The sequence below is a fragment of the Monodelphis domestica genome, chromosome 7, assembly GCF_027887165.1.
Source record: "Monodelphis domestica isolate mMonDom1 chromosome 7, mMonDom1.pri, whole genome shotgun sequence".
NCBI classification, from domain to species: domain Eukaryota; kingdom Metazoa; phylum Chordata; class Mammalia; order Didelphimorphia; family Didelphidae; genus Monodelphis; species Monodelphis domestica.
The window spans coordinates 46,327,461-46,352,222 of record NC_077233.1 but is presented as its reverse complement, the minus strand read 5'-3'; the positions used below and the strand labels follow the sequence as shown (position 1 = coordinate 46,352,222).

Below are 24,762 nucleotides of genomic sequence, written 5' to 3'. Positions count from 1 at the left end.
CGTTACCTTCCAACAGCTCCAGCCCTCAGCCCCCAACAAGTTCAGCCCCTAGAACCCAGTACCTCCAGCCTTTACATCTCCCAAGTCCCCAGTCTAGCCTTCAGTTTCCAATGTCTCCAGCACTCAGCCCCCAACAACACTGGCCTGAGCCTCAAACAATGTCAGCTCCCAGATCCCAAAGTCTAAACTTCCATTGCATCTTCCAGCTCCCTGGTCCAGCCCTCAGCCCCTAGCTTCCATTTCCCATATCTAAGACTTTATCTTCCAACTCCAGGCTCCCAGCAGCAGCCTGCTCTGCCCCGGCTCCCCATTCCCAGTTGTAGTCCCCAGTGCCCAGTTCTAGAGTGTTCAACTGTAGTGGGCCCTTAGCTTGCTAAGAAGCTCATAGCATCTTAGATCTGGGCCTGGAAAGGACTCCAGGGGCCATTTAGTTTATAGTTGAGGAAACAGAGTCCAGGGACCTCACCTGCTTTAGACCAAAAGGTAATGCTTTCTAGATAAGACCTGGGACTCCTCTGTCTAAAGCAGCCCAGGGGCTTGGGCAGGATGGGAGGGAAAGTCCCAGGAAGGGCTGTAGGACCCAGGAGGTGGGAGACAAGGCTGGAGCAGGGCTAAAGCATTCCAGATTACTCCACCCTTGAACTCCCTCCCCAACATTTTTTTCTAGATAAAAATCAAGTTCTAATGAACTTGGAGGGCAACTTTGAAGGGGGGAAAGTCACCCACCAGCAATGTAAAGGGAGAGGAAGGGATGGAGGAGGGAGGTAGGGCTCCACGGGCTGAGTCTGTATGTGTGTGAGCCTCAAGTCCTTTTTTAGTCCTAGCTGGTGGAACCACCTTCACCCCATCCATTCTTCCCCTCCCCCCTCCCAACCAGCTGCCTCCCTGAGTCACTGGCCAACCACCTGCCTCCCTGAGTCATTGCCCAGAATCAGGGAGTGGGAGGTGGGGTGGGGCTTGGGAGGCTCTGGTACCACCGAAGTGCCTAGCTCAGTCTCCCCAGTTTCCCACTCTGGCCCCAAGGGGATCCAAGACAATGGGTCTGCCCCCTTCCCCCCCTGCTTCCCCACTTCAAGCCCTAACACCCCAACTCTGGGCTGTTACTGCTACCACACTCACTTTCCCGAGGAGACCTGATGATTCACTCACCAAAGCAGAGGTTGGACAATGGAAAGACTTGGGTTCAAATCCTGCCTCTGCCATTTGCAAGTTCTGTGATCTTGGCCCAATTACTTAATCTCCCTGGGCCTCGGTTTCCTTAGCTGTAAAAGGAGGGGATTTGGATTGTGGTCCTTCTTTATCTCCAGTGCCACCCATTGCCTTAGAGCTGCTTGCCTGCAGTTTCACTTGCCCAATAAATAACGATGTAAACAATTCCTGCCTTCAGTGCTTAGGATGAGGAGGTAGAAGCTATTACACCAATTCTCTTTACCCTGGGGAAGCCATCATCTGCTAGGCAGAAGGCAATGTCCCTTAAGGCTCTCACAGAATCAGAATCTCGGAAGAGGGAGAGACTTTCTGAAATCACCTCTAAACCAGTCCCTAATTATGCAGCTAAGGCAAAAACCAGCCCCAGGGAGGATTCGTGACTTGCCCAAGGTCATACAGTAGCTTGGCCAGAACTGGTCTGCTGCCTTCCAGTCCCCCAAAGCTCTTTCCACTACACCAGACGGCCTCTCAGATTCCCCCATGAATATTTTAAGTGGGAGAATAATGACATTCAGAATGTTTCCGTCCTGGTTTTATGGAGGGGAAGCTTCCCTTCTCTTGCTGCTTCATCGGGAGGCTGTGGAGGAGACAGCAAAGGTGACATTTGAAGAGAACAGCCCGTGTCTGGCAGGTGGTGCGGGCTTTTGTTGTTCTCTTGCCTGGGTTTGGGCTCCCTGAGGTCATTTTCGCTGCATGGGAGGTGAAGCTTCTCTGCCTGGCACACGGCGTTACAGGCTGGAGCGGGGAAGCCCGGGGATCAGAGTTCAGTCCTAGCAAAGCTTAGAAGCCATTCTAGCGATCAGCATTCACCAGGGGTGCTGAAGGTCAAAACGAGGCCCCGGCCCGGTCCGGTCCGGGTGGAAACGGAAAGCCACCGGTCCGACCTCAAGCCGTGGCCAGGAGTTATTCCGCCTGCTGCTCAACATGCTTTCCTTGGGTCATTTTTTTAAATCGCCTATGACTAAGCAGCACTGACATTCATTCACACACCAACACACCCAATCTCAGGAAGTTCAGGAAGGATGTAACATAATTAGGAAAGGTTTCCTCCAGCCAACCCAGCAGCCCCTGCTTTATTAGCGAGTGAGCAGGAGGCTCCTTCCCACCATCCCCGAACAGGTCGTCGTCATCCCAGGGGTCTCCGCCTGTGACTCTGAACTCCCGTTCTCTCCTGGGCTTGAACCTACGCTGAAAAAAAGCCATCCACCTTTGCTTGGCGCCCAGAGACAGACACAAGCCTGACGATGAGACACCAGCTAGAGTCGGTTTGAGAAAAAAAACGAAACCAAATATTTACCTACCAAGTTGACTAAGCTCTTTCTGACTTAACACTAGGCATGTGAAAAGTGAATTATACTCGGAGACAGTTAACTATTTGTGGCCTAAAAAGAAAGAAAAGGGCGAGTTCCGTGTCCCATTCAGCCCACCGAAGGCTCTCTCCCCCCTGTGAACCCGTACAGAAACACAGGACACTAACCTTCTCTTCCACAGGAAAATGATGGTTTTTATTAAGTATTTGAAAACAGCTACTTAACATTTACTTATAGATAAAAATATTTACAATTTTACACCTTCAAGGAGGCTCCGGAATATAAACACTGTACCTCTCCCTAGAGAAAATTATTCTTCTCTCTGAAAACAGAAATACATTCATGTTTCTCACTTGTTCTGATCAAGTAATTATACAAATAAACATCCGAAACATTTGACTTTTGAATATATTTATATATAATATATATAAGTTTTACAAATAAAGGCAATAACTTTATACCCCAAAAGAAGATTAAAACACAGTCAAGCATAGTGCATTCAATAGCTGGTGTAGTTGTAGACAGACAATTCAGAAAACAATGACTGGACACAATGTTTTGGAAAACTAAGGAGACAGACTTGTTTTTTCTTTTTTTTTTGCAGTTGAGAAAGTTGCTGTAAGCCATCAGAATCAGACAGGGGCATCATCACTGCAGAAACGATCTGGTCTAGGGTGGTCAGGCAGATGAGGAGCTAAGACTGGTCGGCAGGAGTTTCATTGAAAAAATAAGCTGCATTCAAATTTGCTCATTTAAGGTAGCGATTCATGCCCTGGCATGGTGGGTCGAAAGCCGCTCTTGTAACTTAAAGCAGCTCTTTGAAATTGGGGCTCGCTGCCTTCCTGGGCAGGAGTCATAAAAGGCAGCAAGAATCGGGTGCCAAAGAAGTCTCGAGGGGCACTCCTCACTCCTTCTTTGGCAGTTCAGGTTGTCCAACAGGGCACATTTTAGTTCCTTAATGGATAATTACCCTATCAAGCTTAAGCAGCAACTATGCTCTCTGTACCCATTCAAGGCCAAGGTGTGGAGAGAAAGCCGTCTAGAGTGTCCCTGAAACACTCGGGGACAATGCCAGTGGGGGCTACTTTACAGCTTTTGGATCGAGATGAACAAACACCAGGGCTCAGACGGACTGCCCTTTGTGTGTGAGTCACACGGAAAATACTGGGAGATGGGTGGGGTGGAATAAGTCCGTCTCAAGCTGCAGGCCTGGTGGGGAGCTGTGCTTTGTCAAGTCCTCCCATGAAAAGTACCATATTCCAGTTCACAAAAAGAAAATCAAAAAAGCCCTCCCCAGAGCCCTCTCCCCAACTTGCAATCTGGGTAACTGAACACAATTCACAGTTTTGAAGAACTCAGTTGACTTTGTTTTCTGGGTGGGTAAAATCTTGTAGGAGGTTTGATTCAAACAAAATGATGCCAAACAACCCCAAACCCTACATATGTTAACCTGGTCCATCCTTCATGTTTTCCCTAAGCTTTCTGACTGCTAGAGCCAAATGTGGCTTCCATGTCATCCTATACTCATGCACGCCAACCCACACTAATCTCTCTCTCTCTCTCTCTCTCTCTCTCTCTCTCTCTCTCACACACACACACACACACACACACACACACACACACACACACACAGGTCTAACTTCCACACCTCCATTTATCTAAATATACAAACTCAGTCTCACTAGACTTTTTTTTTAAGGGGCGGAAATAAAAGAGGGCAGGGAGGGCCACTCTGGCTATTTAGTCTTTGGTTTCCAAGTTTAAAGGTGGAATCTGCTTCAGAGCCTGGAGCAGAGCTGAAGAGTCGATGGACGAATGGGAGGGCAACGGAGAAGGGAGTCTTTGGGGCATCAGCAAAGGAGGAGGGATCTTCTCTGGGTTCATGAAGCCGGTGAGAGCTGCGGCTGAAGCAGGGAGCCCAGGGTACAAGACTGGGACGGAGGTGGGATACCAGCATTTCTCCAACATGGGCAGATAGGCTGTTGCTGACGGTGGGATCAAATAAAAAGGCAGGCAGAAGGGAGGTTGGTGAGGATGAGGCCCTAGAAAGGAAGACCCAATCAGCTCACTGCTAAAATGGCTCTCCCGGTCGGGCATTTCTAGTCTGGTCTTTTTTGCAGGAGGGTCTTCGGACTCTTGCTTAATGGCGCTTATTCTCTCTCCCAGGGGGTATTTATGTTCGTTATCATTTTTAAAATACTGCTGGTCGGCTTTAGAGTCACTTTTCTCCAACTCGCCTCCGTAACCACTGTCAGTGTCTGTATCGCTTCCGCTCTGCTCGCCGCTTGAATGGGCAAAAGTCCTTTGGATGACCGGTACACAGTTTTTCCCGTGCCCTTCAGTGGCTTTGGTCAGGGAGCTGGGCTTCTCTTTGAAGTCCATCATTTTGGGGGCGGGATCACTAGGCTTGTAGACAGCTCCACCCTGCAGGACCTCAGAGACCATGCGGTGGAGGTGGCTGACCAGTTGGGAAGATTTCAGATCCCGACTACTTTCATGCTTTGCCAGGTACTGCAGCACCTCCCTGGCACACGTTTGGAAACCAGAGCAGAACATCTCCTGGCTGGCATCGAGGTTTCTTGAGGATAGCTCACCTAGGGGAAATACAAAACAGGAGAAAGTTTAGAAGAGCATCTCCCCCAGGTCCATCCACCAAAGAGGAAACGATGCTACTAATGTAAGGGAACTCTCTAATACAGTGAAAAGAAAGCTGGGTCTGGAGTCAAGGACCTCCCTTTGAATCCCAGATCTTGCACTCATATCTTTGTTATCTTTACCCTTCCTTTCTGTCTTAGGAATAACACTAAACCAGAAGGGCAAAGGCTAGGAAAACAAGGCTTAATGCCTTGCCCAGGAACCCAAGGCTAGGAAGTGAGAGCAGATTTGAACCCAGGTCCTCCTGACTCCAGGTCTGGTGCTCTATCCACTGTACCACTAAGCTGCCTCCCACTTATGCCTTGTGACCTTGGAAAAGTCACCTCCTTTCTCTTGGTCTCAGTTTCCTTATCTATAAAAGGCCAGGGATAGATTAGATGACCACTGACATTTCTCCAGTTCTAAATATAAGATCCTATGAATATTAGTTTCCCTGTGCACAGTGATTGGTCAGTTTCTCATGAAAAATAATTAAAAAAAAAAGACTGTACATATTAACCTTAAGAAAACTTATTTCAGAGGGCAGCTGGGTAGCTCAGTGGATTGAGAGCCAGGCCTAGAGACAGGAGGTCCTAGGTTCAAATCTGGCCTCAGACACTTCCCAGTTGTGTGACCCTGGGCAAGTCACTTGACCCCCATTGCTAGCCCTTAACACTCTTCTGCCTTGGAGACAGTATTGACTCCAAGATGGAAAGTAGGGGTTAAAAAAAAAAAACAACTTATTTCAGTGGCTCATCCAATTGCAAACAAAATGCTTTTATTTATCTATAATGTTCCACCTTGAAGCAACTGTCCTAAATATTCATCCTGTTTCTCCTCCCCTTCCCAGCAGATAATAAAATATTTGCATCCCTCATTCAAACATTAAAAAAAAAAAAAGGAAAACTGCATGATCTGTTCCTAATCCCCTAGTTGACACTTTCAGAGTCATCATTATATGAACTCTAAAGTGACCATGGGAGAATGAGGTACAAGAGGGAAAGGGAAAGCTATAAAAACTGGCTTACAAACTTAAACCTGAGTACTTGCAAGGTACAAGGTTGGAAGAGCTCTTCTAACTCTTGCCCTCTGAAAATCAATGAAAATGGAAGACTAAACTTGGGTCTAACCAAATTTCACAACTCTACCAATAAGCCTAGTGGTTATTCAAGGACCAGTACTAACGAATGGAAAATTGTTCTTGTACCCCTGCCAGATGTACTTATGCCACACACACTGATAAGAATGAAAAAATCAAGTGTATGCCAGCACTCTTCTCCCAAGTGATCAAGGGAAATGGGACTTGAAACTCAGGACCAAAAGAAAAAAAAATTAAAAGACTATAACGTATATTCAACATGACAGGCAGCTAGGTGGCTCAGTGGATTAAGATCCAGGCCTAGTGATCAGGGTCCTGGCTTTAAATCTGGCTTCAGACTCTTCCTGTGTGACCCTGGGCAAATCACTTAACCTCCATGCCTAGCCCTTACCACTCTTCTGCCTAGGAACCAATATATAGTATTGACTCCAAAGTGGACCGTAAAGGTTTTAAAACAAAACAATAGGGAGTTGAAGAAGAAAAAAAGTCATCAATTTCAATGTGTAGGAGAACCCAGAACCCTAAGATAACAAAGCAAAAAGGGGCACTTCAGGATTTCCTCAATATAGTCATCTGTACTCATGCCAGGTGACAGAGTAGATTCTTATATGAAAACTCGTCCTTTTAGGAAAGACAAAACTGGCAAGCCCACTACAACGTGTGCAAGTAATTTGTCACAGGGATGTTCTTACAACAGATGTTGAAACTAAATCTCCCCTTGTGCTAACACTGTTGCAAGCAAAGCAGGCTTGAGTCCTCACCTGCTTGTAAGCCACTCTGAAGAGCCATAATCTTCTGTTGTTGTTGGTCAATTAGGTTGGTGAGTGCTTTCACATGCTTCAAGGTAAGCTCCAGGACCACCGCCTTCTCCAAGTGACCCAAGGTCTGGGGGGAAAAGTGAATGAATGGGGTGAGCCTGCCAGGACTAAGGGGCACCCACTACCGGAGAGACAGCTTTGTGCAATTCAAAGGAGTCTGGGGTGGGAGGGAGAAGATCTGTCCTCTCCCTTTCCATGTTACTTTTGGTTAGGTTGGCATTTCTGAATGTTTCTTCGGAAACCTCTAGCCATAACTAAAAGATAAAAAAGGAGGTGACAGCTATGCCTGGAGGTATTTTGGGAGCAGTGACATGCCTCAAGAGAAAGCATTTGACAGATATGTTTCTCCAACCCCGGCTGGTACCCTGACCTTAACTCAGGGGAATCCAGAGATAACGTTTCTCTGCAGTGGTGTCAAACCAGAGGGGGAGTTCTAACAGAAGGGAAGCCAAAACGGCTTTCCCCAGGAGATTTCCTTCCCTTAAAAAAACTTCCTGGTTTAACCCCCTCAAATACTGGTTCCTTCCCTTCCTCATGCTCCCCCCCCCCATCTTTTTCCAAAGCTATGGAGCTGCAATTACAAACTGACAAAAGAATCTGAACCATGGGAAATTCCTATCAAATAGGGAAGAAGGAATCTTTCCCACTTGTGGGGTCCTTAGAGTAAATTGGGGAGCATCGGGTCAGCCAGGAAATTCAGTGAATTCTGGAAAACAACATCCTATTACCTCAGGAGAAAAAAACAACAACAACAAAAAAGCCTAAATCTGTTTTCACAAATCCCAGCCGGAAGTCTCCCCCACTCCCACCCTGTCGGAGGGGCCCTTTGCTATTCCCTGTCGTCTGCTCGAAGGGGAACCTTCCCTACTAGGTAGGATGCGTTTTGAGGGGACGGAGCCGCCAACCTGCTCCAGGGGCGGCTACGGAGCTGCAGTACCGCGCGGTACCTGAAGACGGCAGGGAAACCTGCGCACCAGCCGCCCGCCCGCCCGCGCCCTCCCGGGTGAGGAGAGTTTGGAGTGGGTCCAGGTTTTCACTTACAGTAAGTTTGAGATGTTCGGGTAAGAGATCTTTCAGCTGGGCGATGCACTCATTAATCCGATCACGTCTTTTCTTCTCTATCAGTCGGTGCGGCAATTTATAGGTCTCCTGAAAGGCAAAGGAGGCGGTGGGCGACCGGGGCAAGGGGACAGTCAGGGATTCCCGGGAACGCGGACTTGCTCTAAGGGCAACTGGAAGTAGACAGAAAGGCACAGTGCCACCCCGGAAATATAGTCCCGAGCTGGTCAGGTCTTAGATCCCCTTGCTTCCACCTCCCTCTTCCTCCTACCCGGGCTGGGACAATACTTTTCATTGAAACTCGTAACGGTGGGCGCAGGATTCTGAATGGGGCGCGTGAGGGGTGAGGTGGGGGGTGGAATGGAGGGTGGTGGCGGAGGGGATGTTCTTACCTTGTTATCCTCACTCCTTTTTAATCCCCTCCTCGGTTTGTACACTTGGTAAATGTGGGTAAAATCCATCCTGCAAGGAAAAGCAAACGGGATGCAGAATGAACCAGGGATAGAAAGGAGACCCTGGCATTGTCCATCCTCTTGGGCAACAGCTCGGGATGCGCCGGAGCTGAGCCAGAGTTGCGGGAGATGGAGGACATCAAGTCTGGGGCGACCCCGGGAAAAGAACGGACTTAAGAGAGCAGCCGGGGAAGAGATTGCCTGGGGACACCGGAATCCCCGGGCCACCCCGTCTGTCCTGCACCCTGTACTCCCCGTGGGAGCGCGGCTGGCAACTGGGCGCTGTAGCTCCAAACTTCCTTACCCTGCCATCTCGCTGGGCTCCAGTCCCGGCACTTTGCCCAGGCAGGCGGGGGGCGGCTGGGCGCTGGTGATCCTTTCCATGGCACAGCGACGGGGCGGAAAACTTAAAGCCTTCTGGTCTGAGACTCGCGGACCGGGCGGCCCCCCTCACTAGTAGAAGAAACCCTACGAAGTCACTTGATTTCTTTCCCTTAGCTGCGAGAAGTCCCTTGCGCTTAACCCGCTGGAGCCCGTAGAGAAGAAGATGCGCCGGCTGTGGCTGGAGGTGCGAAGGGAGAGATGCGCGCGACTCCGCTCGCGGCGTGCGGGAGTCCCCTCTCTGCCGCTGCCTCTCGGGTCTGTCTGCCCGCACAGACTGGCTTTCTGTTCTCCCTGCGCCGTCTGGACCGTGCAAGCCAAGTGAATGAGCTGGTGGGGAGGGAGGGAGGGAGGGACGGAGAAGGGGGGGGGGGAGGAGGAAGGCTGGTTGGTGGTGGAAGGGGGGGGGCCAAGCCGAGGAGTAATGGGGAGGCTGCAGGCTGGGTTAAATGTGAGCGAGTGGGTGGATTGGAGCTACGTGTTCCACCCTGTGACTCCAGGCACGTCTGGTTGCTGCCGGGGAGGGAAGGAGCGACCTGCCCCCACCCCCTCCCCCAGCACCTCCCTCCTCGCCACCTTCCCCTCCTCTCCATCACATGAGGCTCACGTGTTGGACAACGCTTGGGCTGCTGAAAGGGAGCCCTCCCCCGACACACACATCCTCCTTTCCTCGCCCCCATCCTGATCGCGCCCCCCTCCCTCTGCTTCCCTCTGCGCCCCGGTGTCGGCGGCGGCTGCCTTCCCCGAACAGAGGGGTGAGGGGCGGAGGGGGGGAATCCATGGCCCAGACCCTCGGAGTGATATTGGGTGGGGTGCGTACTAGCAGGCAGGCACTGGGGAGGGGATTTGGTCTGGTTTTGGCCGTGTGGGCGAACCTGCCCTAGGGAAATGAAGTAAGTTCCAGTCTCGGGGGAGGGGTGGGGGTGGGGCGGGGATGGCCAGATCCGCCTGCCTGGGTCTGACTCAAGCTGGGAGAGGAATATCCCCTCTCTCCCGGCCAGCCCGCTTCCTCCCCCGCCCCCTGCTCCCCCCTTCAGGAGGAACCGGGACGGGCAAGGGAGGAGGGAGGGCCGGGGGGGGGGGGAGGCACCCGGTCTCCCTGCCCCAGGGGCTTTGGTTTCTTTCCGTCCTGTCCTCCCCCACCCCGTGTCCAGGAATTGCCCGGCGTGGGGAGGGGCCGAGGGAGGGGCGGATGTCACCCCACTGGAACAGCTCAGCCGGGACTCACATCACGGAACGGGCAGCGCTCCAGCCTCAAGGGCAGCCGAGGCCGCCGCCGCCGCCGCCGAGCATGCCGGCTGCACCTGATGGCCGAGTGCGTCCCTCTCCACCACTGCGCCCTGCGCCCGGGGGCGCGCTCCGGCACCCCGCCGCACCCCTCCTTCCCTTGACCTAGGTTCAGCTGCCCCCGCTGTGCTTCGGGTGCGCGGGGGAGGGAGGGCAGCCCGCTCGCCAGCCTGCCATCCCCACCCCCCCCACCCCGCGCCTCCCTCCCGTGCAGCCGGTGTTACACAACGCGGCTGCTCCCAGCAGGAGCACGGGGCGTGAACCTTCACGTGGCCGCATGGGAAAGCCAGCTAGCTAGGGGACCCTGCCCCCCTCCCCGGTCCCCCATCCTCCCCAGACTGGAGCCTCTTTGCAGCTTCCTGGTGGCCAGTCCAGGGCTCTGGGCCGAGCACCGGGCAGTTCCTGACGGTGACTTGGCTGGGGCATTCTGTTCCTGCCAAGTTCCCTTGGGTTGCCCTGCACCTTAGCTGGCCCTCACCTGGCAAGGGGCCCTCCCTGTGCTAGGACACCGGAGCCAGGGAGTGGGGGGGGGGGGGAAGGAAAAGGGCCCATGTCCAGGGTCGCCAGACCCTAGTCAGAGACTGAAAGAAGCCACTCAACAAACAGCCCCCAGCCTGATCTATATGCCCACGAGAATGTCCCTCACCTGATCATCTGCTATCTATATCAGGTCCTCAGGTTTGCCCTGACTGGTTGCCCCCAAAGAGCAAGAGACTAGAAAAGCTGCGCAGGCTTAGCCTGAATCCAAAAAAGGAGAGAAAGAAACAGAAATGGGGGTTCCGACTTGCAGTTAGGATGGATTCCCAGGGCTGGGGCTTTGGAGGGGCTTAGCCTTTTGCCTCTAAGCCACCCTCCTCCTCACCCCGGGCCAGACAAAGGCTTCATTTAATGGCCTCCCCCCTATCCCAAAGGATTTAGTTTGTGGAAAAGCCCAAAATTTCCATACCTTTTTTCTCAGATGAGAGGAAACAAATCAGGCAAGCTTATTGCTTCTTAGCAGCCCTGATTTTTCAAAAAGGGGAAAATAAAGCGTGATGGGAGGGAAGGCAGAAACTACTGATGAAACTGAATTTGGGGGAATTCAGGGATCTGTGGTCAGATTGGATAGGCGCTTGAGGGATGACTGTACATTTCTTTATTGTATTCTCACGGCATACCCCTGGCTTCTGGGTCCCCAGATTGGAGAAGGAATGACCCATTTGATTGAGGATGATCTTAGGTGACCCATAGGTCCCTTCGAGGTCTAAATCTTATAATCCTATAAAAAGCTTGGAAGACAAGGAAAATGAGGTCAGTGCTAGTGATACACCTCCATTTGGGTTTAGTTCCCAGGGCCAGATCTAATTCTACAGCTGAGACTTGTGGAGTGATGAGCCTAATGGGAAATTCCCCCAAGTGAAAACTTGACCCCTAACTCCCCAAGTACCCTTAGGCAAGTGTCCTAACTTCTCATTTTGGGAAAAAACAACTGGCATTTAGTAATTAGAAAGCTGGACCAGGGAAAACCAGGATTCGAATCTTGCCCCCAATTTAGTGATGGGACTATATGAACAAATCGCTTCATCTTGTTTCCTCATCTGTCTAATGGGGAGAATAATCTCCCCTCGCACCTGCCTCACAGATTGTTCTGAAGCTCAAACAAGACCATGTATGTCAAGGGCTTTTCAAACTTCAAAATGCAGCTGTTGCTTAAATTATTATTATTACTGTCTCCAAGGTTTCTCCCAGTTCTTAGTCTGTGATTCCTGGGCATTGCCCGGATAGCCTGAGTTTTGGAATGCACACATTGACGACATAAGGGAATGAATTTCCTTCACTTTGCTTTGGAGAACTCCCACTTCCTGTTTATGTTTCACAAGTGTCAAATTCATTAGCAAGTGTGAGAAATGCCTAGGTTTTTTTTTTCTTTTCTTTTTTTTCCAAGTCTGTTCTCTGGTTTGTTTCTCAGTTTGGGAAGGAGAGTTGGGATGGAGGAGCCTTCTTAATTACTGACTCAATTGCTTTTTCAAATGAATTATTCTAGAGTTTCCTTCCTAAAGGGGAAACCTGCTCAGATTGCTGTTGAGTATGCTTAGATCCCTTGGAGAAGTTCAGTAAGGAATAGAATTGTCATTTTGGTAGGAATCTGAGGCTTATCTCATGGAGTCCAGTGTTTTTCTGTCTTCAAGAGACAGGCTGTTAGGGGAGGAACATGTTTTGGATTATCTGCTTTTACATCAATTTTGTAATAATAATCAAGAATTTATTAAAGGGCCACTATATGCCAGCCACTATGCTAACCTTTGGGAATGGCATCCAGAAAGGATCTAGTTTGTGCCCTCAGGGAGCTTATGTTCTTTTGATTTGAAGCACATTTTTTTTAATAACCCTTACCTTCTGTCTTGGAGACAATACTGTGTATTGGCTCCAAGGCAGAAGAGTGGTAAGGGCTAGGCAATGGGGGTCAAATGACTTGCCCAGGGTCACACAGCTGGGAAGTGTCTGAGGCCAGATTTGAACCTAGGACCTCCTGTCTCTAGGCCTGGCTCTCAATCCACTGAGTTACCCAACTGCCCCCTTGAAGCACATTTAATAAGTAAATAGGTAGTGATAGAATATCTGTTGCTTTGGTCTAGGTGAAGATAAAGCCAGATTTCCACCTTCCCTCAAGAATATCTCTTGCTGGCTCTTATCATTCCTCAAATTTGGCAAGCCTGTTGAGACAGCATGGTGCCACATGATGGCAGCCACTGATGGAAAGACTCAATGTGTAAATCCCTATTTCTGACACTGGGTGACCATGAGCAAGGTCCTACAACTTTCAGCATTGGGTGGGTGCCTCGTTAGTAAAAGTGGGAGTAACAGCACCTGTAGTATAGAAGGATTGTGTGAAGCTCAAAGAAAGAAAGGAAGTGCCTGTGTGCAAAGAACTACCAACTTTCAAGCATTATACAAATGTCAATTATTATTCTTCATATTTCCAGCCTTTACACCTTTGGGGTCAATCAGTTCCATACATTTACTACCTGATATACACAGCATTGCTTCTTTTTTTCTGCTACAACCTTTAAGGATTGTCCTCTAGCTCCACTATATCAGGATTTGATGAAAAAGTCCATGCTAACCTTGTCTGTACCAGACATGATTTTATCCATTTTAATCAGAGCCATAACTAAGAGTCTTGACACCAAGGGCAAGCACAGTGAAATGTGTCTAGACTTAGCAGTTGGGGTAGAAAGGGGAGGAAGGAATTAAAGCAGGACAGAGATTCCTGTGGAGAGCCCTTGTCCTCCGGGATACTATTCCATTCTGGAGAGATAAAGACCCATTCTGGAGAGATAAAGATACAAGGAAATGAACCTTTCTAGGTGCTAAGCCCAAATGTTTCCACAATGTACTGCAATCCAGTAGCAGGGGAGGAAGTCCAGAAAATGATTGCAATAAGACTTATTTGCTGGATGCAGAAATCTAATATCAGTGAGGGGCTACTCCAAAATCTATCCGATCTTAACTTGTCTTTGTCAGTGGTTTAAATTTTTCTTGAGAGGGCAATTACTTCTCTGTAATTAAAAGAGTTAGGGAATCCTGATGGACTCTAGTTCGATCCATAACCCCTCTAGAGAGTTATGCTCTCTTCTGAGCAACCAGTCCTAGGGAAAATGTGCATATCCTTAGGAATGTCTAAAGGAAAACATTGTATATGGTGAAGGGTTTCAAGTCATGCCACATGAGGCTTGGGTGAAGGACCTGGGAATGTTTTAACCTGGAGAAAAGTCATCCATTCCAGATTTAAGCCTATGCAGGATAGGGTAGATGGGGGGACATGAAAGCTGTTTTCAGGTATCTGAGGGTACTAACTAGATGGCATTTTAGATAGTTTTAAATTGGAGTCAGAAAGACTCATCCATGCTGAGTTCAAATCTAGCCTTTGATAGTAGTTATGCGATCCTGGGAAAGTCACTTAACCCTGTTTACAGAAATGGCAAACTATTCCAGTTTCTCTTCCAAGAAAACCCCAAATGGGACCATGAAGAGTCAGACATGACTGAAAAATGACTCATCAGCAACATAGAAGAGGGATACATTTATTCCAAAGGGAATTTGTCAAGGCATGCATCTCTACAGGAAAAGGGGCAAAGGATTTCATCAACCTGGTGATGTGTTTCTCTGGGAAATAGTTTGAATTAATCAAGTCCAGATTCATGTTTACTTCTAAAATGGAAGCTCTCCTCACGTCTACCTATTGAAATCCATCCCTTCTCTTGAGGCCCACCTTAGGTACCACCTTTTCTATGAGAGGCCTTCCTTGTTTCAGCTAGAAGACACTTCTATGTACAAAAGCCCATAGTTAGCCCTTAATAAATGCTTGTTTTCTTCTTTCCTTCCTTCTTGATTTCTCATTTTTTCACTAACTGAAACTAAGCTAGCAAATGGTTGGTCAGTCATATGAAAGATAAGAGATTAAACATACTTTGCTTAGCTCCAAAGGGCAGAACTTGGAGCAGTGGGTGGAAGTTAATGGTCCACAGGTTTCAACTCAACAGAGGTGAAAATTTGGTAACAATCAGGGGAAGAAGGATAAAGCAGGGAATTACAAATTCCCTATCAGCAGAGAGCTTTAGCATCTAACAGAGTAGATAGAAGGATGGATTTGGACTCAAGAAGACCTGAGTTCCTCTTGTTTCAATGATTAGTTTTGTGACCCTGGTCAAGTCACTTAATCTTAAGCCTTAGTTTTCTCATCTGTAAAAACAAAGGATAATAGCAACCACTTCCCAAGCTTATTGTGAGAATAAAATAATGTATATGTAAAGTGCCTCACAAATATATTATTATTGTTAATTATTCTCTTTAAGCAGAGATCTGATGATTATTAGGGATTTTGGAGGCATGGATATATAGATAGAGGGAACAGTTTGACCTGCTAGAAAAAAGCAGCAGATTTTGATTTAGTAAACAGAGGTACAAATTCTACAAACAGGGTTAAGTGACTTTCCCGGAGTCATACAGCTAGTAAATATGTGTCTGGCACACTATCCCTTGTACTGCCTAGCTGATACAGCTACTTCAGAGCTGGGTGATCATCAGCAAGTCATTTAAAAAAATTTAATTTCTTCATCTTGAAAATGAGAATAATGCTACATGGGGATATTTTGAGGATAAAAAGAGGACATCTAAATAAGGGGATTACAAAAGAGCTATAGCACAGAGAAGGTATTTTGATTGTGGAGTCCCTTTTACGTCTAGAATTATAATGAAGAGCTAAGAATGATTTGCAACCAGCATATAATTTATATGTAAAGAAACATTTGAGTTTGGGGTCTTCATCTATGGCAAACTACTCCGGTATCCATTTAAATTATTGACTAAGCAACCCTCCCCCATATAAACTATAGGCTTTAGCCAATTTGTCAGCCAATCAATAAACATTTATTAAGCACCTACTCTATTCCAGGGACTATTGTGAAACACTGATTGGATGAGTGGGGCCTGGGTTAACAGGACATGGATGAAAGAGAGCAAGGTTGACTATAGAAGATGTTGGGGAAGAAGCAATAAGTTTTAGAGCCAGAACTTCCATAGTAGAAGTCTGAATGTTGTAAGAAAAATAGAATCACTCAGATATGGGAATAGGTGGCAGAGTCCAATTTTTTTCTGCCACCTTTATTGACGGGGAAACCCAGGACAGAAGACTAACTTGTTTTGTATGCAAATAGGTCATTGCCTTTTGCGGGGACTGGGTTTCTTAATAAGGAAACATTTTAGCGTAAACTTTTTTTTTTAATTTCTTATCAAATGAGTGGAAGCAAGATATGAGATGATCATTATCCAGCAGTTCCCTTAGAATTGGAGAGATAATGTAGCAGGGGGTGGTCTTTCTCCTCTTTTTCCTTCTCCTCCTCTCCCTCCAAAGAGTGCTGGATTTGGAGTCAAGAAGAGCCAGGTTCAATAGCAATAATGTATGAAGATCAACTGTGAATGACTTGACTATTACCAATAATGAAGGAGGCCAGACAACTCTAGGAGACTCATGATTCCACCACCATGAAAGAAACTGACAGATACATAAAAGGAACTGAATGCAGATCAAAGCAAACTATTTTTCATTTTATTTCCTTCATGAGTTTTTTCTTATATAAAAGATATGTGTCTTCTTTCACAACATCAGAAACGTGGAAATATGTATTTCGTGATAGCGCATGTATAACCATATTGTGTTACCTGCCATCTCAAGGAGAGAGGGAGAAGAGAGAACATGAATCACAAAATGTCAAAAAATATTTATTACAAATTTTATCTACATGGAATAGGGAAAAATATTTTTAAATCAGCTTAAAAAAAGAACTCCGTTCTATTTCTTTTTCCTTTTTTTTCTTGGAACATGACTAATGAGGGCATTTGTTTTGCTTGTCTATACATATTTATGATGGATTCAACTTTTCTTGCCTTCCCAAATGGTAGGGGGAAAGGGAAGCAATTTGGAACTGAAAGTAAAATAAAATTGATTTTGTTTTTAAGGAAGAAGTTCCAGGTTCAAATCCACCTCCAAAGAATTTTAGCTACGTGACCTTGGACAAGTCTCAACGTTTTTAGACCTCAAATAATTATCTAATGAAGCAGCTGGTCATGTAGTGATTAAAGAACTGGGCTTGGAGTCAGGAAGAACTGAGTTCAGATCTAAGCTCAGGTGGCCTACTGATTTTATAACCCTGGGCAAGTTAGTTAACTTCTGGCTGCCTCAGTTTCCTCTGTAAAATGAAGATAATAGTGTTTACTCCTAGAGTTTTGTGGATCAAATGAGATAATATTTACAAAAAGCACTTTACACATACCATTCATTTAATAAATGCTTATTCCCTCTCTACTTCTCCCCAAAATTTATCAACTAAGTTTGCATGGGGAAGGGAACTTTCTTTTCTTTCTCAAGGCCAGGCTCTCTATCTACTGAGCCTTTCTTTTAAACCCTTATCTTCTGTCTTAGAATAGATGCTAAATATCGATTCCAAGGCAGAAGAGTGGTAAGGACTAGGCAACGGGAGAAGTGACTTGCCCAGGATCACACAGCTAAGAATTGTCTAAGGCTAAATTTGAACCCAGGTTCTCCCATCTCCAGGTCTAGTACTTTAGCCACTGAGCCACTGAGCTGCCCAGTCCCTACTCCCCTCCCCCCCCAAGTCTTTCTTTTTTTTAACTTAAATTTTTTTCAATTACCTGTAGAAACAATTTTTGACAATTGTTTCCTAACATTTTGCAGTTCAGATGCTCTCCCTCCATTCCCTTCCCTCCCCAAGGAAGTGAATAGTCTGGTATAGGTTATGCCAGTACTTTCTTGCAATTCATATTGCCATATTCCTCATGCCGTGACAGAAGACATGTCATACATACAGCAAAAAACGCAGGAAGGAAATATAGTGGAAAATTGCATGCTTGGACCTGCACTCAGATTCCAACAGTTCCTTCATTTTTTATCATGCCTTCTTTGGGGTTATCTTGGAACCTTGTTTTGCTAATAATAGTTTGGTCCTTCACAACTGGTCATTACACAAGATTTCTGTTACTTTATGTACTGTTTTCCTGTTTCTGTTCACTTCACTTTGCACCAGGGCATCAGTTTGCCTTCATGTAAGTCTTTCCAGATTTTTCTGAACTCATCCTGTTTTGTCATTTCTTATGATGCAATAATATTCCATTATAGCCATCTACCACAACTTGTTCAGTCATTCCTCAATTCATGAACACTCCCTCAGTTTCCAATTCCTTGCCACTACAAAAAAAAAAACTACTAAAAATATTTTTGTACAAATAGATCCTTTTCCTCTCTCTCCTTCAGGATACTGACCTAGTATTGCTGGGTCAAAGTATTTGCAGTTTTATGGCCCTCTGGGCATGGTTCCATGTTGCTCTCTTGTATCAGCTCACAGTTCTATCAACACTGTATTAATGTTCTAATTTTCCCATATGCCTCTCCAACATTTATCATTTTCCATTTTTAGCCAAATCTGATATGTGTGAGGTGGTATCTCAGAGTTGTTTTAATTTGAATTTCTCTAACAATAGTGATTTGGAGCATTATTAAAATGTCTATAAATAGTTTTAATTTCTTCATCTGAGTAATGCCTATTTATATCCTTTGACCATTTATCAATTGAGAAATAATTTACATTATTATTAATTTGACTCAGTTCTCTATGTATTTGAGAAAGGAGGCCTTTGTTAGAGATATTTGTTACAAAATTTTCCCCCCAGTTCAATGTTTCCCTTCTAATCTTGGTTGCATTGGTTTTGTTTGTACAAAACATTTTAAATTAAATGTAATCAAAATTATCCATTTCTTTTTTTTTTGTGGTTCTCTTTGTCTTGTTTGGTCATAAATTCTTCCCTTATCCATAAAACAGATAAACTCTTCCATGTTCCCCTAATCAAAGTCTTTCTTTTTAAAAAAAATCAAGAAGAAAAACAACTGCTTGATCACATTGGTTGATGGGGCTGTGACTGGGAAAGTAGACTCTAAACGATCACCTCAGTGCAAATTTTAATAATATGGAAATGGGTCTTGATCAATGACACATGTAAAACACAGTGGAATTGTATGTCAGATATGAGAAGGGTGCAGGGGAAGGGGAGGGAAAGAACATGAATCATGTAACCATGGGAAAATATTCTAAATCATCTAATTAAATAAAATTTTTAAAAAATTTAAAAAATCTAGAACACCTATTAGGGAGTACCAAAGCAAGATTAGATGAAATAATTTAATAAGGCTCCCTATTACTGTGTTCACATTTTTAAAAAAAGGAAATCCCTGCCCTTCTCAATAATAAATAAGTGCCAATTCTTGTTTATGTTCAGCCGTGTATCTGCACCCTTGCTTTCAGTTTTAGGAATGGTTGGTGGCTATTTGCTTTAGGAGTATGAATCTTACATATTGCAACATATTATAGCTTTAGAGATACAGTTTGTAGAGATGGGGAGTCAATTGAATCTCATTCATAGAGAGAACTCTAGAAGGAGGAAACTCTCTCCATCAATGCTAGTTGTTACCTTCTCTGCTGCTTATAGTCTAATCAGTTGCCTGGATCTCTGAGAGGTTACATCATTTATTTACCCAGAGTCACCTAGTTAATACATGTCCCAGACAGGACTTGAACCAGCCTGATTTCCTGGATTCCTAGCAGTGAATGAGTCAAAGGAAAGAACTCCCAACAAAGTCAGGGTAAGGAAAGGGTCTGATCTTCATAGTTTGGTTTCAGTGAATCCCAAAAATATGTATGAACTTGCTGCCCTTTGGCCATCTTTATGCCACAGTTCCTCACCTAGGACCCATCTCCAGCTAGCCTCCACTCTTGGGCCTTGAAGGGTACCTGAATGGAGTAAGTTCTCCATAAGTAGCCCAGCTCAGCCTCATCACCCTGCCTGCTGCTCTTGCATCATGCAAAGGGAGAGATCCTGGCCAAATGGCTAGAAGACTGGCCTAGGATTCACTGCCTCTGACCTGTGTGTGGCCACTGAGAAGTCATTTTGTGCCTCAGGTGAGTCTCTAAGTCTGGAAGGAAGGGGGCATCCGGGTGATGCAGTGGATGGAGCACTAGGGTTGAAGTCAGGAAGAACGGAGGCGAAATCTGGCCTCAGACACAGTAGGGGCTTAGCAAATGTTTGTTAATTAACAAATGTGTTTATTGAATTGAATTCCCTTTCACTGTAAGAGCTGTTTTACAGTGGAGTACAGGGAGGGTCCTTTAGGATGCTCTGACTGGTCTCCTGATGGCCTCCTTGAGAAGTAACAAATATCGTCCTTCAGATTTTTGCTAATGTTCTCAGCACCTCTAAGCACTTGGGAAAAGAACACTGGAGTCCTGACTCCCAGCCTGCTGCCCTTGACTCTGTACCTGTTCTAGTCCATAGCAGGGAAATGACTTCTAGAAATGTGGCAGACAGAAGGTCCAGGAGAACCCAAAGCCAACAGCTTTTTCACTGTTGGAGAGCACTGGAACTGCGCGTGAGGTTTGGAGAGTGACGCACAGTGACCTTTCTGACGGGGGTCCTTGGCCTATCTCCAGATCCCTTCCACATCACTGAGCTATGGGTAATAGTCGATAGATCCCTGGATAGGAAGCACTGCAAGAAATGTTTAGTCATCAAGGTGAAAAGATGTACTGCTGCTTAAATGGAGCTGACTTGGCCAAATGCAAAGGAGTGAATGTGAACAAATGTTTGAAAGTTTATGAGCATCGAGACGGGAAGGGATGTTTTCTTGTAGAGACCCAGGCGTCCCTTCTGTGTACACTAAGGAGATGAATGGGGAGACCAGGGGAAATCCCAGAAGCCTACTTCAGATTTCCAGACTGGGTGTTTGAACATCATGAAGAAAACTTCCTGTAAGTTACAGGAGGGCCTGGACCATTGCCCGTGTGCTATGCAGCTAGTGAGTGCATTGGGGGAATCATTTTCATGTTGCTCTCGTTACTGTACCATTATTTCACAGATTGTGCCATGGCATGAAATGATTCAGAGAGTCACATTCAATGTTAGATTGCTAAGAAATTTTATTAGTTTGTCTCCTAACTTGGCAGGAGGACATTTTCTTTTTGAATGGATGTATAATGTCACCTGTTCAGGGAGCTTTCAATGAGGAACTTCCTCCACCAGTGCAGATGGGTACCTTCTCTGTTGCCTAGAGCAGGGAGAGTTAAAGTGATTTGCCAGGCCATGTAGCTATGACCGCATATATTAATTTGATTATCTGTCTGTTTGACCAACAATCTGTCTGCTTATCTATTTATCTATCTGTCCATCTATCTAATTACCTATTGTCTAACTACCTGTCCCTTTGTCAAACTATCTAAATGTCTGGCAGTCATCCATTTATCTTTTTGTCTGTTTATCTCTTTCTCTGTCCATCTGTCTGCCTATTTGTCATCTATTTAAATGCCTCTCTACCATCTATGCATCTTCTTTCACTTTCTGTCTTTTTGTTCTGTCTTTGTCTGCCCATCTCTATTGATGTCTGTCATTTTTTCTATCCATTTGCCTTTTTCCCCCTTTTCATGTTTATCTGTCTTTCTGTTCTCCAATCTAAATATGAATCCTTTTGCCTGTCTGTCTAAGTGTCTGTTGTCTGTCTGTCTGCCTGTCTGATTTATCTTTCTCGTAGGCCAAGTGTTTAAATGATATTCTTTTGATGATCACTTAAGATAAGGCTATCTGATTCTCCACAGTCTTTCAGTCTGAGTCTTAGCAAGAGCTTTGCTTTCAGGGCCAAAATTTAGAGGGGCCTGGCAGTGCTTGCATTCCATCTGCAATCGATGAATGAATGATTGGATGGATGGATGAATGGATGGAAAAAACAGGAAGCCCACCTGTGCAAAGCTCTGTATTCTGTATTCGGGGCCAGGGAAGGACATGTGGGATCAGAAAGTCACTGGGCTACCGAGCAGAGTCCTAGGGGAATAGATGGATGCACTCTTTCTAATAGGAAGGTTGCATTCATTTGATTCTGGTCTCATAGTTGGAAGTCAGGAAGGTTGGGGAGGCAGGAGAAAGATGAGGGCAGGCAGCATGGCAGGGCACCTGGAGAGAAGGTCATCCAGGGGTAAAATGATGCAGAGCTGGAGGGGGCCAGAGGGAGCTGAAGGAGGATCTCCCAGGCAGTGGGCCATAGTCTAGGGGATTCCCTGGTGTGTGCAACTACAAGGCGAATGGGAAGAAGATGGCTGGGATATCCAGTTAGTTGGTTATACTTCTTGGCAGCTTTTAAAATTTTCTTCCAAGTCATTTCACATGGCTCCAATTTCCAATGGTTTCTATTCAAACTCTTCCAGCTTCAGGTTACTTGCTGTAATTAGGATGAATTTGCCTTCTATCTGCCTATTTTTATAAGTGAAAATTATGGGTAAACATCTGTCATGGTAGTGTTGAATCCAGGCATATTCATGATGCTTGAACTAATTTAGTTCCAGGACATTTTGTGGCTTGGGAACTAAAATGCTGATGTCAGCAGTGAACCCATCGAGGACTCTTGGACCCTACAAATGGATTATAACCCACGTGTCTTTCTCTGGGCCTGACATTTCTTTCCTTTATTGGTCACCAGAAGTCTCTCTTAGTTCCTTACAATTTCTAATTTGGAATAGGATGAGGATACCAGTAATACTTTCCTTATTGAAGGGTTGTAAGGATCTAAAGAGATAATCAATGAACAAGAATTAAGCTCGTCCTGTGTGCTAGACTAAATGTGCTTTTGTCTGGGGCAAAGATTCTTAACCTGAGGTCCATGATGTGGGGTTTGCTTTGTTCTTTAATACACAAAGGATACCAAAGGCTTTGGGCTATTATTATAATTGTCAATAACAGTAATAATAATGTTGATATAATAATGATTTATGTGGCTCTTGCTATGTTAAGCGCTTTACAATGATTTTCTCATTTGATCCTTACAACATTGTGAAATGAGTGCTGTTATCATTCCCATTTTATAGATGAGGAAAGTGAGACTAGTAGTTTAAGTGCTGTACAGCTAACAAGTGCCTGAGGCTGGATTTGAATTCGGGTCTTTTTGACTCTGGGACTGCTTCTCTAATCAAGTAAAATTCCAAAACCTGATAAATTTTCATTGAGTGCCTATAACTGTGTTATCTACTGTATCACAAGCTTAAAATCGCATTATGACTTTTGCGTATCCTTTATTCATCTTTTCTTAGTCTTCTCAATCTTGATATTTTTATTTATTTATTTTTTATAACCCTTAACTTCTGTCTTAGAATCATTACCGTGTATTGGTTCCAAGACAGAAGAGTGGTAAGGGCTAGACAATGGGGATGAAGTGACTTGCCCATGGTTGCACAGCTGGGAAGTGTCTGAGGCCAGATTTGAACCTAGGACTTCCCATCTCTAGGTCTGACTCTCAATCCACTGAGCCACATAGCACCCCTCTGTTCTTTTTTAAATTCAGGCTCTTTTCCTGAAAACAACAACAACAACAACAAAAAACTGACTCCTTGCTCCTTCTCTTCCCCTGGGTTGGTGATAGGGGAGCTGCTCCATCTGGGCATGCACTATAGCTGTAGCATGGACTCAGATGAGCCTTATTTTTCACTTCAGAGGCTTTATTGATTATTCTGATAATTTGTCATTATTAATGGTGAATCTGTAGCAAAAGGATCCCAGGGAAATTTTCCTCGAATGAATGAACAATCCATCTCCATTTGTAGTTTGTCCAGTCTATCTAGTTTGCCTCTTTAGGCAGACAAGTTGCTTTAAGAGAGGGCATGCTGGGCTTGGAGTCAGGAAGACCTGAGTTCAAATCCTACCTCAAGCACTTCTTATCTATTATGTGATCCAGGGCATTTAAAGGTTGTTAGCTTCAATTTCCTCATCTGTAAAATGAGGATAATAGTAATACCTATCCCATTGAGCAGTTGTAAGGCTCAAATCAATAAACATTTATTAAGTACCTTTTCATTAATAATTCATTATTAACACTCAATTATTAATTTACACAATAGTAATTATTATTATTCATTAATAATTATTCATTAAAGTAGTAATACAAAAAAAGGGACAGAGATAGTCCCTGACCTCAAGGAGATAACAATCCAATGGGGGAGTCAACATACAAACAAACACCTACAAAGCAAACTCTAAAGAGGCCACATAGTAAATAGTGAAGAGAAGAAAGGCACTGGAACAAGGAAAGGCTGGGGAAGGTGTCCTGTAGAAGGTAGGATTTTTGTTGAGACTTAAAGGAAGCCAGGGAAATCGGTAGTGGACAGAGGAGGGAGAACATTCCAGGTCTGGAGGGCAGCCAGAGAGAAGTCTTGGAGCCTAGAAATGCAATAGCCAGGAGTCTAGTGTCCCTGGATCCAAGAGTACCTTTTAGGGACTTTTAGGGATTAGGATATAAAAAGACTGGAAAGGTAATAGGAGTTCGGTTCTTTCTATCTATCTATCTATCTATCTCATCTATCTATCTATCTCTCTATCTCTCTATCTCTCTATCTATCTCTCATCTATATATCTATCTCTCTATCTTTCATCTATCTCTCTATCTCTCATCTATCTATCTATCTATCTATCTCCTATCTATCTATCTATCTATCTATCTATCTATCTATCTATCTATCTATCTATCTATCTCTCATCTATCTATCTCTATCCATCCATCCATCCATCCATCTATCTATCTATCTATCTATCTCTCTCTCTCATCTATCTCTCTATCTCTCTATCTATCTCTCATCTATATATCTATCTCTCTATCTCTCATCTATCTCTCTATCTCTCTATCTATCTCTCATCTATCTCTCTATCTCTCATCTATCTATCTATCTATCTATCTATCTATCTACTATCTATCTATCTATCTCCTATCTATCTATCTATCTATCTATCTATCTATCTATCTATCTATCTATCTATCTCTCATCTATCTATCTATCTCTATCCATCCATCCATCCATCTATCTATCTATCTATCTATCTATCTATCTATCTATCTATCTACCTATCTATCTATCCACTTTGAATGCCAGAGTAAT

General features: G+C 45.1%; 1 protein-coding gene across 2 annotated transcripts; it reads right to left on the bottom strand.

Annotated features, from left to right (window-relative positions):
• Positions 1–2,687: 2,687 nt before the first annotated feature.
• On the bottom strand, positions 2,688–10,329 carry BHLHE40 (basic helix-loop-helix family member e40). Of its 2 annotated transcripts, XM_007500140.3 has the most exons (6): positions 10,191–10,329; positions 8,886–9,292; positions 8,522–8,591; positions 8,112–8,219; positions 7,014–7,137; positions 2,688–5,113 (listed from the first exon to the last, which is right to left on the bottom strand). In XM_007500140.3, exons 2-6 carry the CDS (start codon positions 8,963–8,965, stop codon positions 4,260–4,262), a joined length of 1,236 nt encoding a protein of 411 aa, XP_007500202.1. In that variant the 5' UTR covers positions 8,966–9,292; positions 10,191–10,329; the 3' UTR covers positions 2,688–4,259. The 2 variants fall into 2 exon arrangements, with proteins under 2 accessions (XP_007500202.1, XP_001364726.1); XM_001364689.3 differs by lacking the exon at positions 10,191–10,329 and having other exon boundaries at positions 8,886–9,991.
• Positions 10,330–24,762: the final 14,433 nt, after the last annotated feature.

What these genes read in the sequence shown, in the direction of transcription:
- BHLHE40 (XM_007500140.3), bottom strand. Translation starts at nt 8,965, where the DNA reads ATGGAAAGGATCACCAGCGCCCAGCCGCCCCCCGCCTGCCTGGGCAAA. An exon ending in GAGCCCAGCGAGATGGCAGG is followed by an intron (nt 8,592 to 8,885) that starts GTAAGGAAGTTT and finishes TTTTCCTTGCAG; the next exon opens with GATGGATTTTACCCACATTT. An exon ending in CCGAACATCTCAAACTTACT is followed by an intron (nt 7,138 to 8,111) that starts GTAAGTGAAAAC and finishes TTTTCCCCCCAG; the next exon opens with ACCTTGGGTCACTTGGAGAA.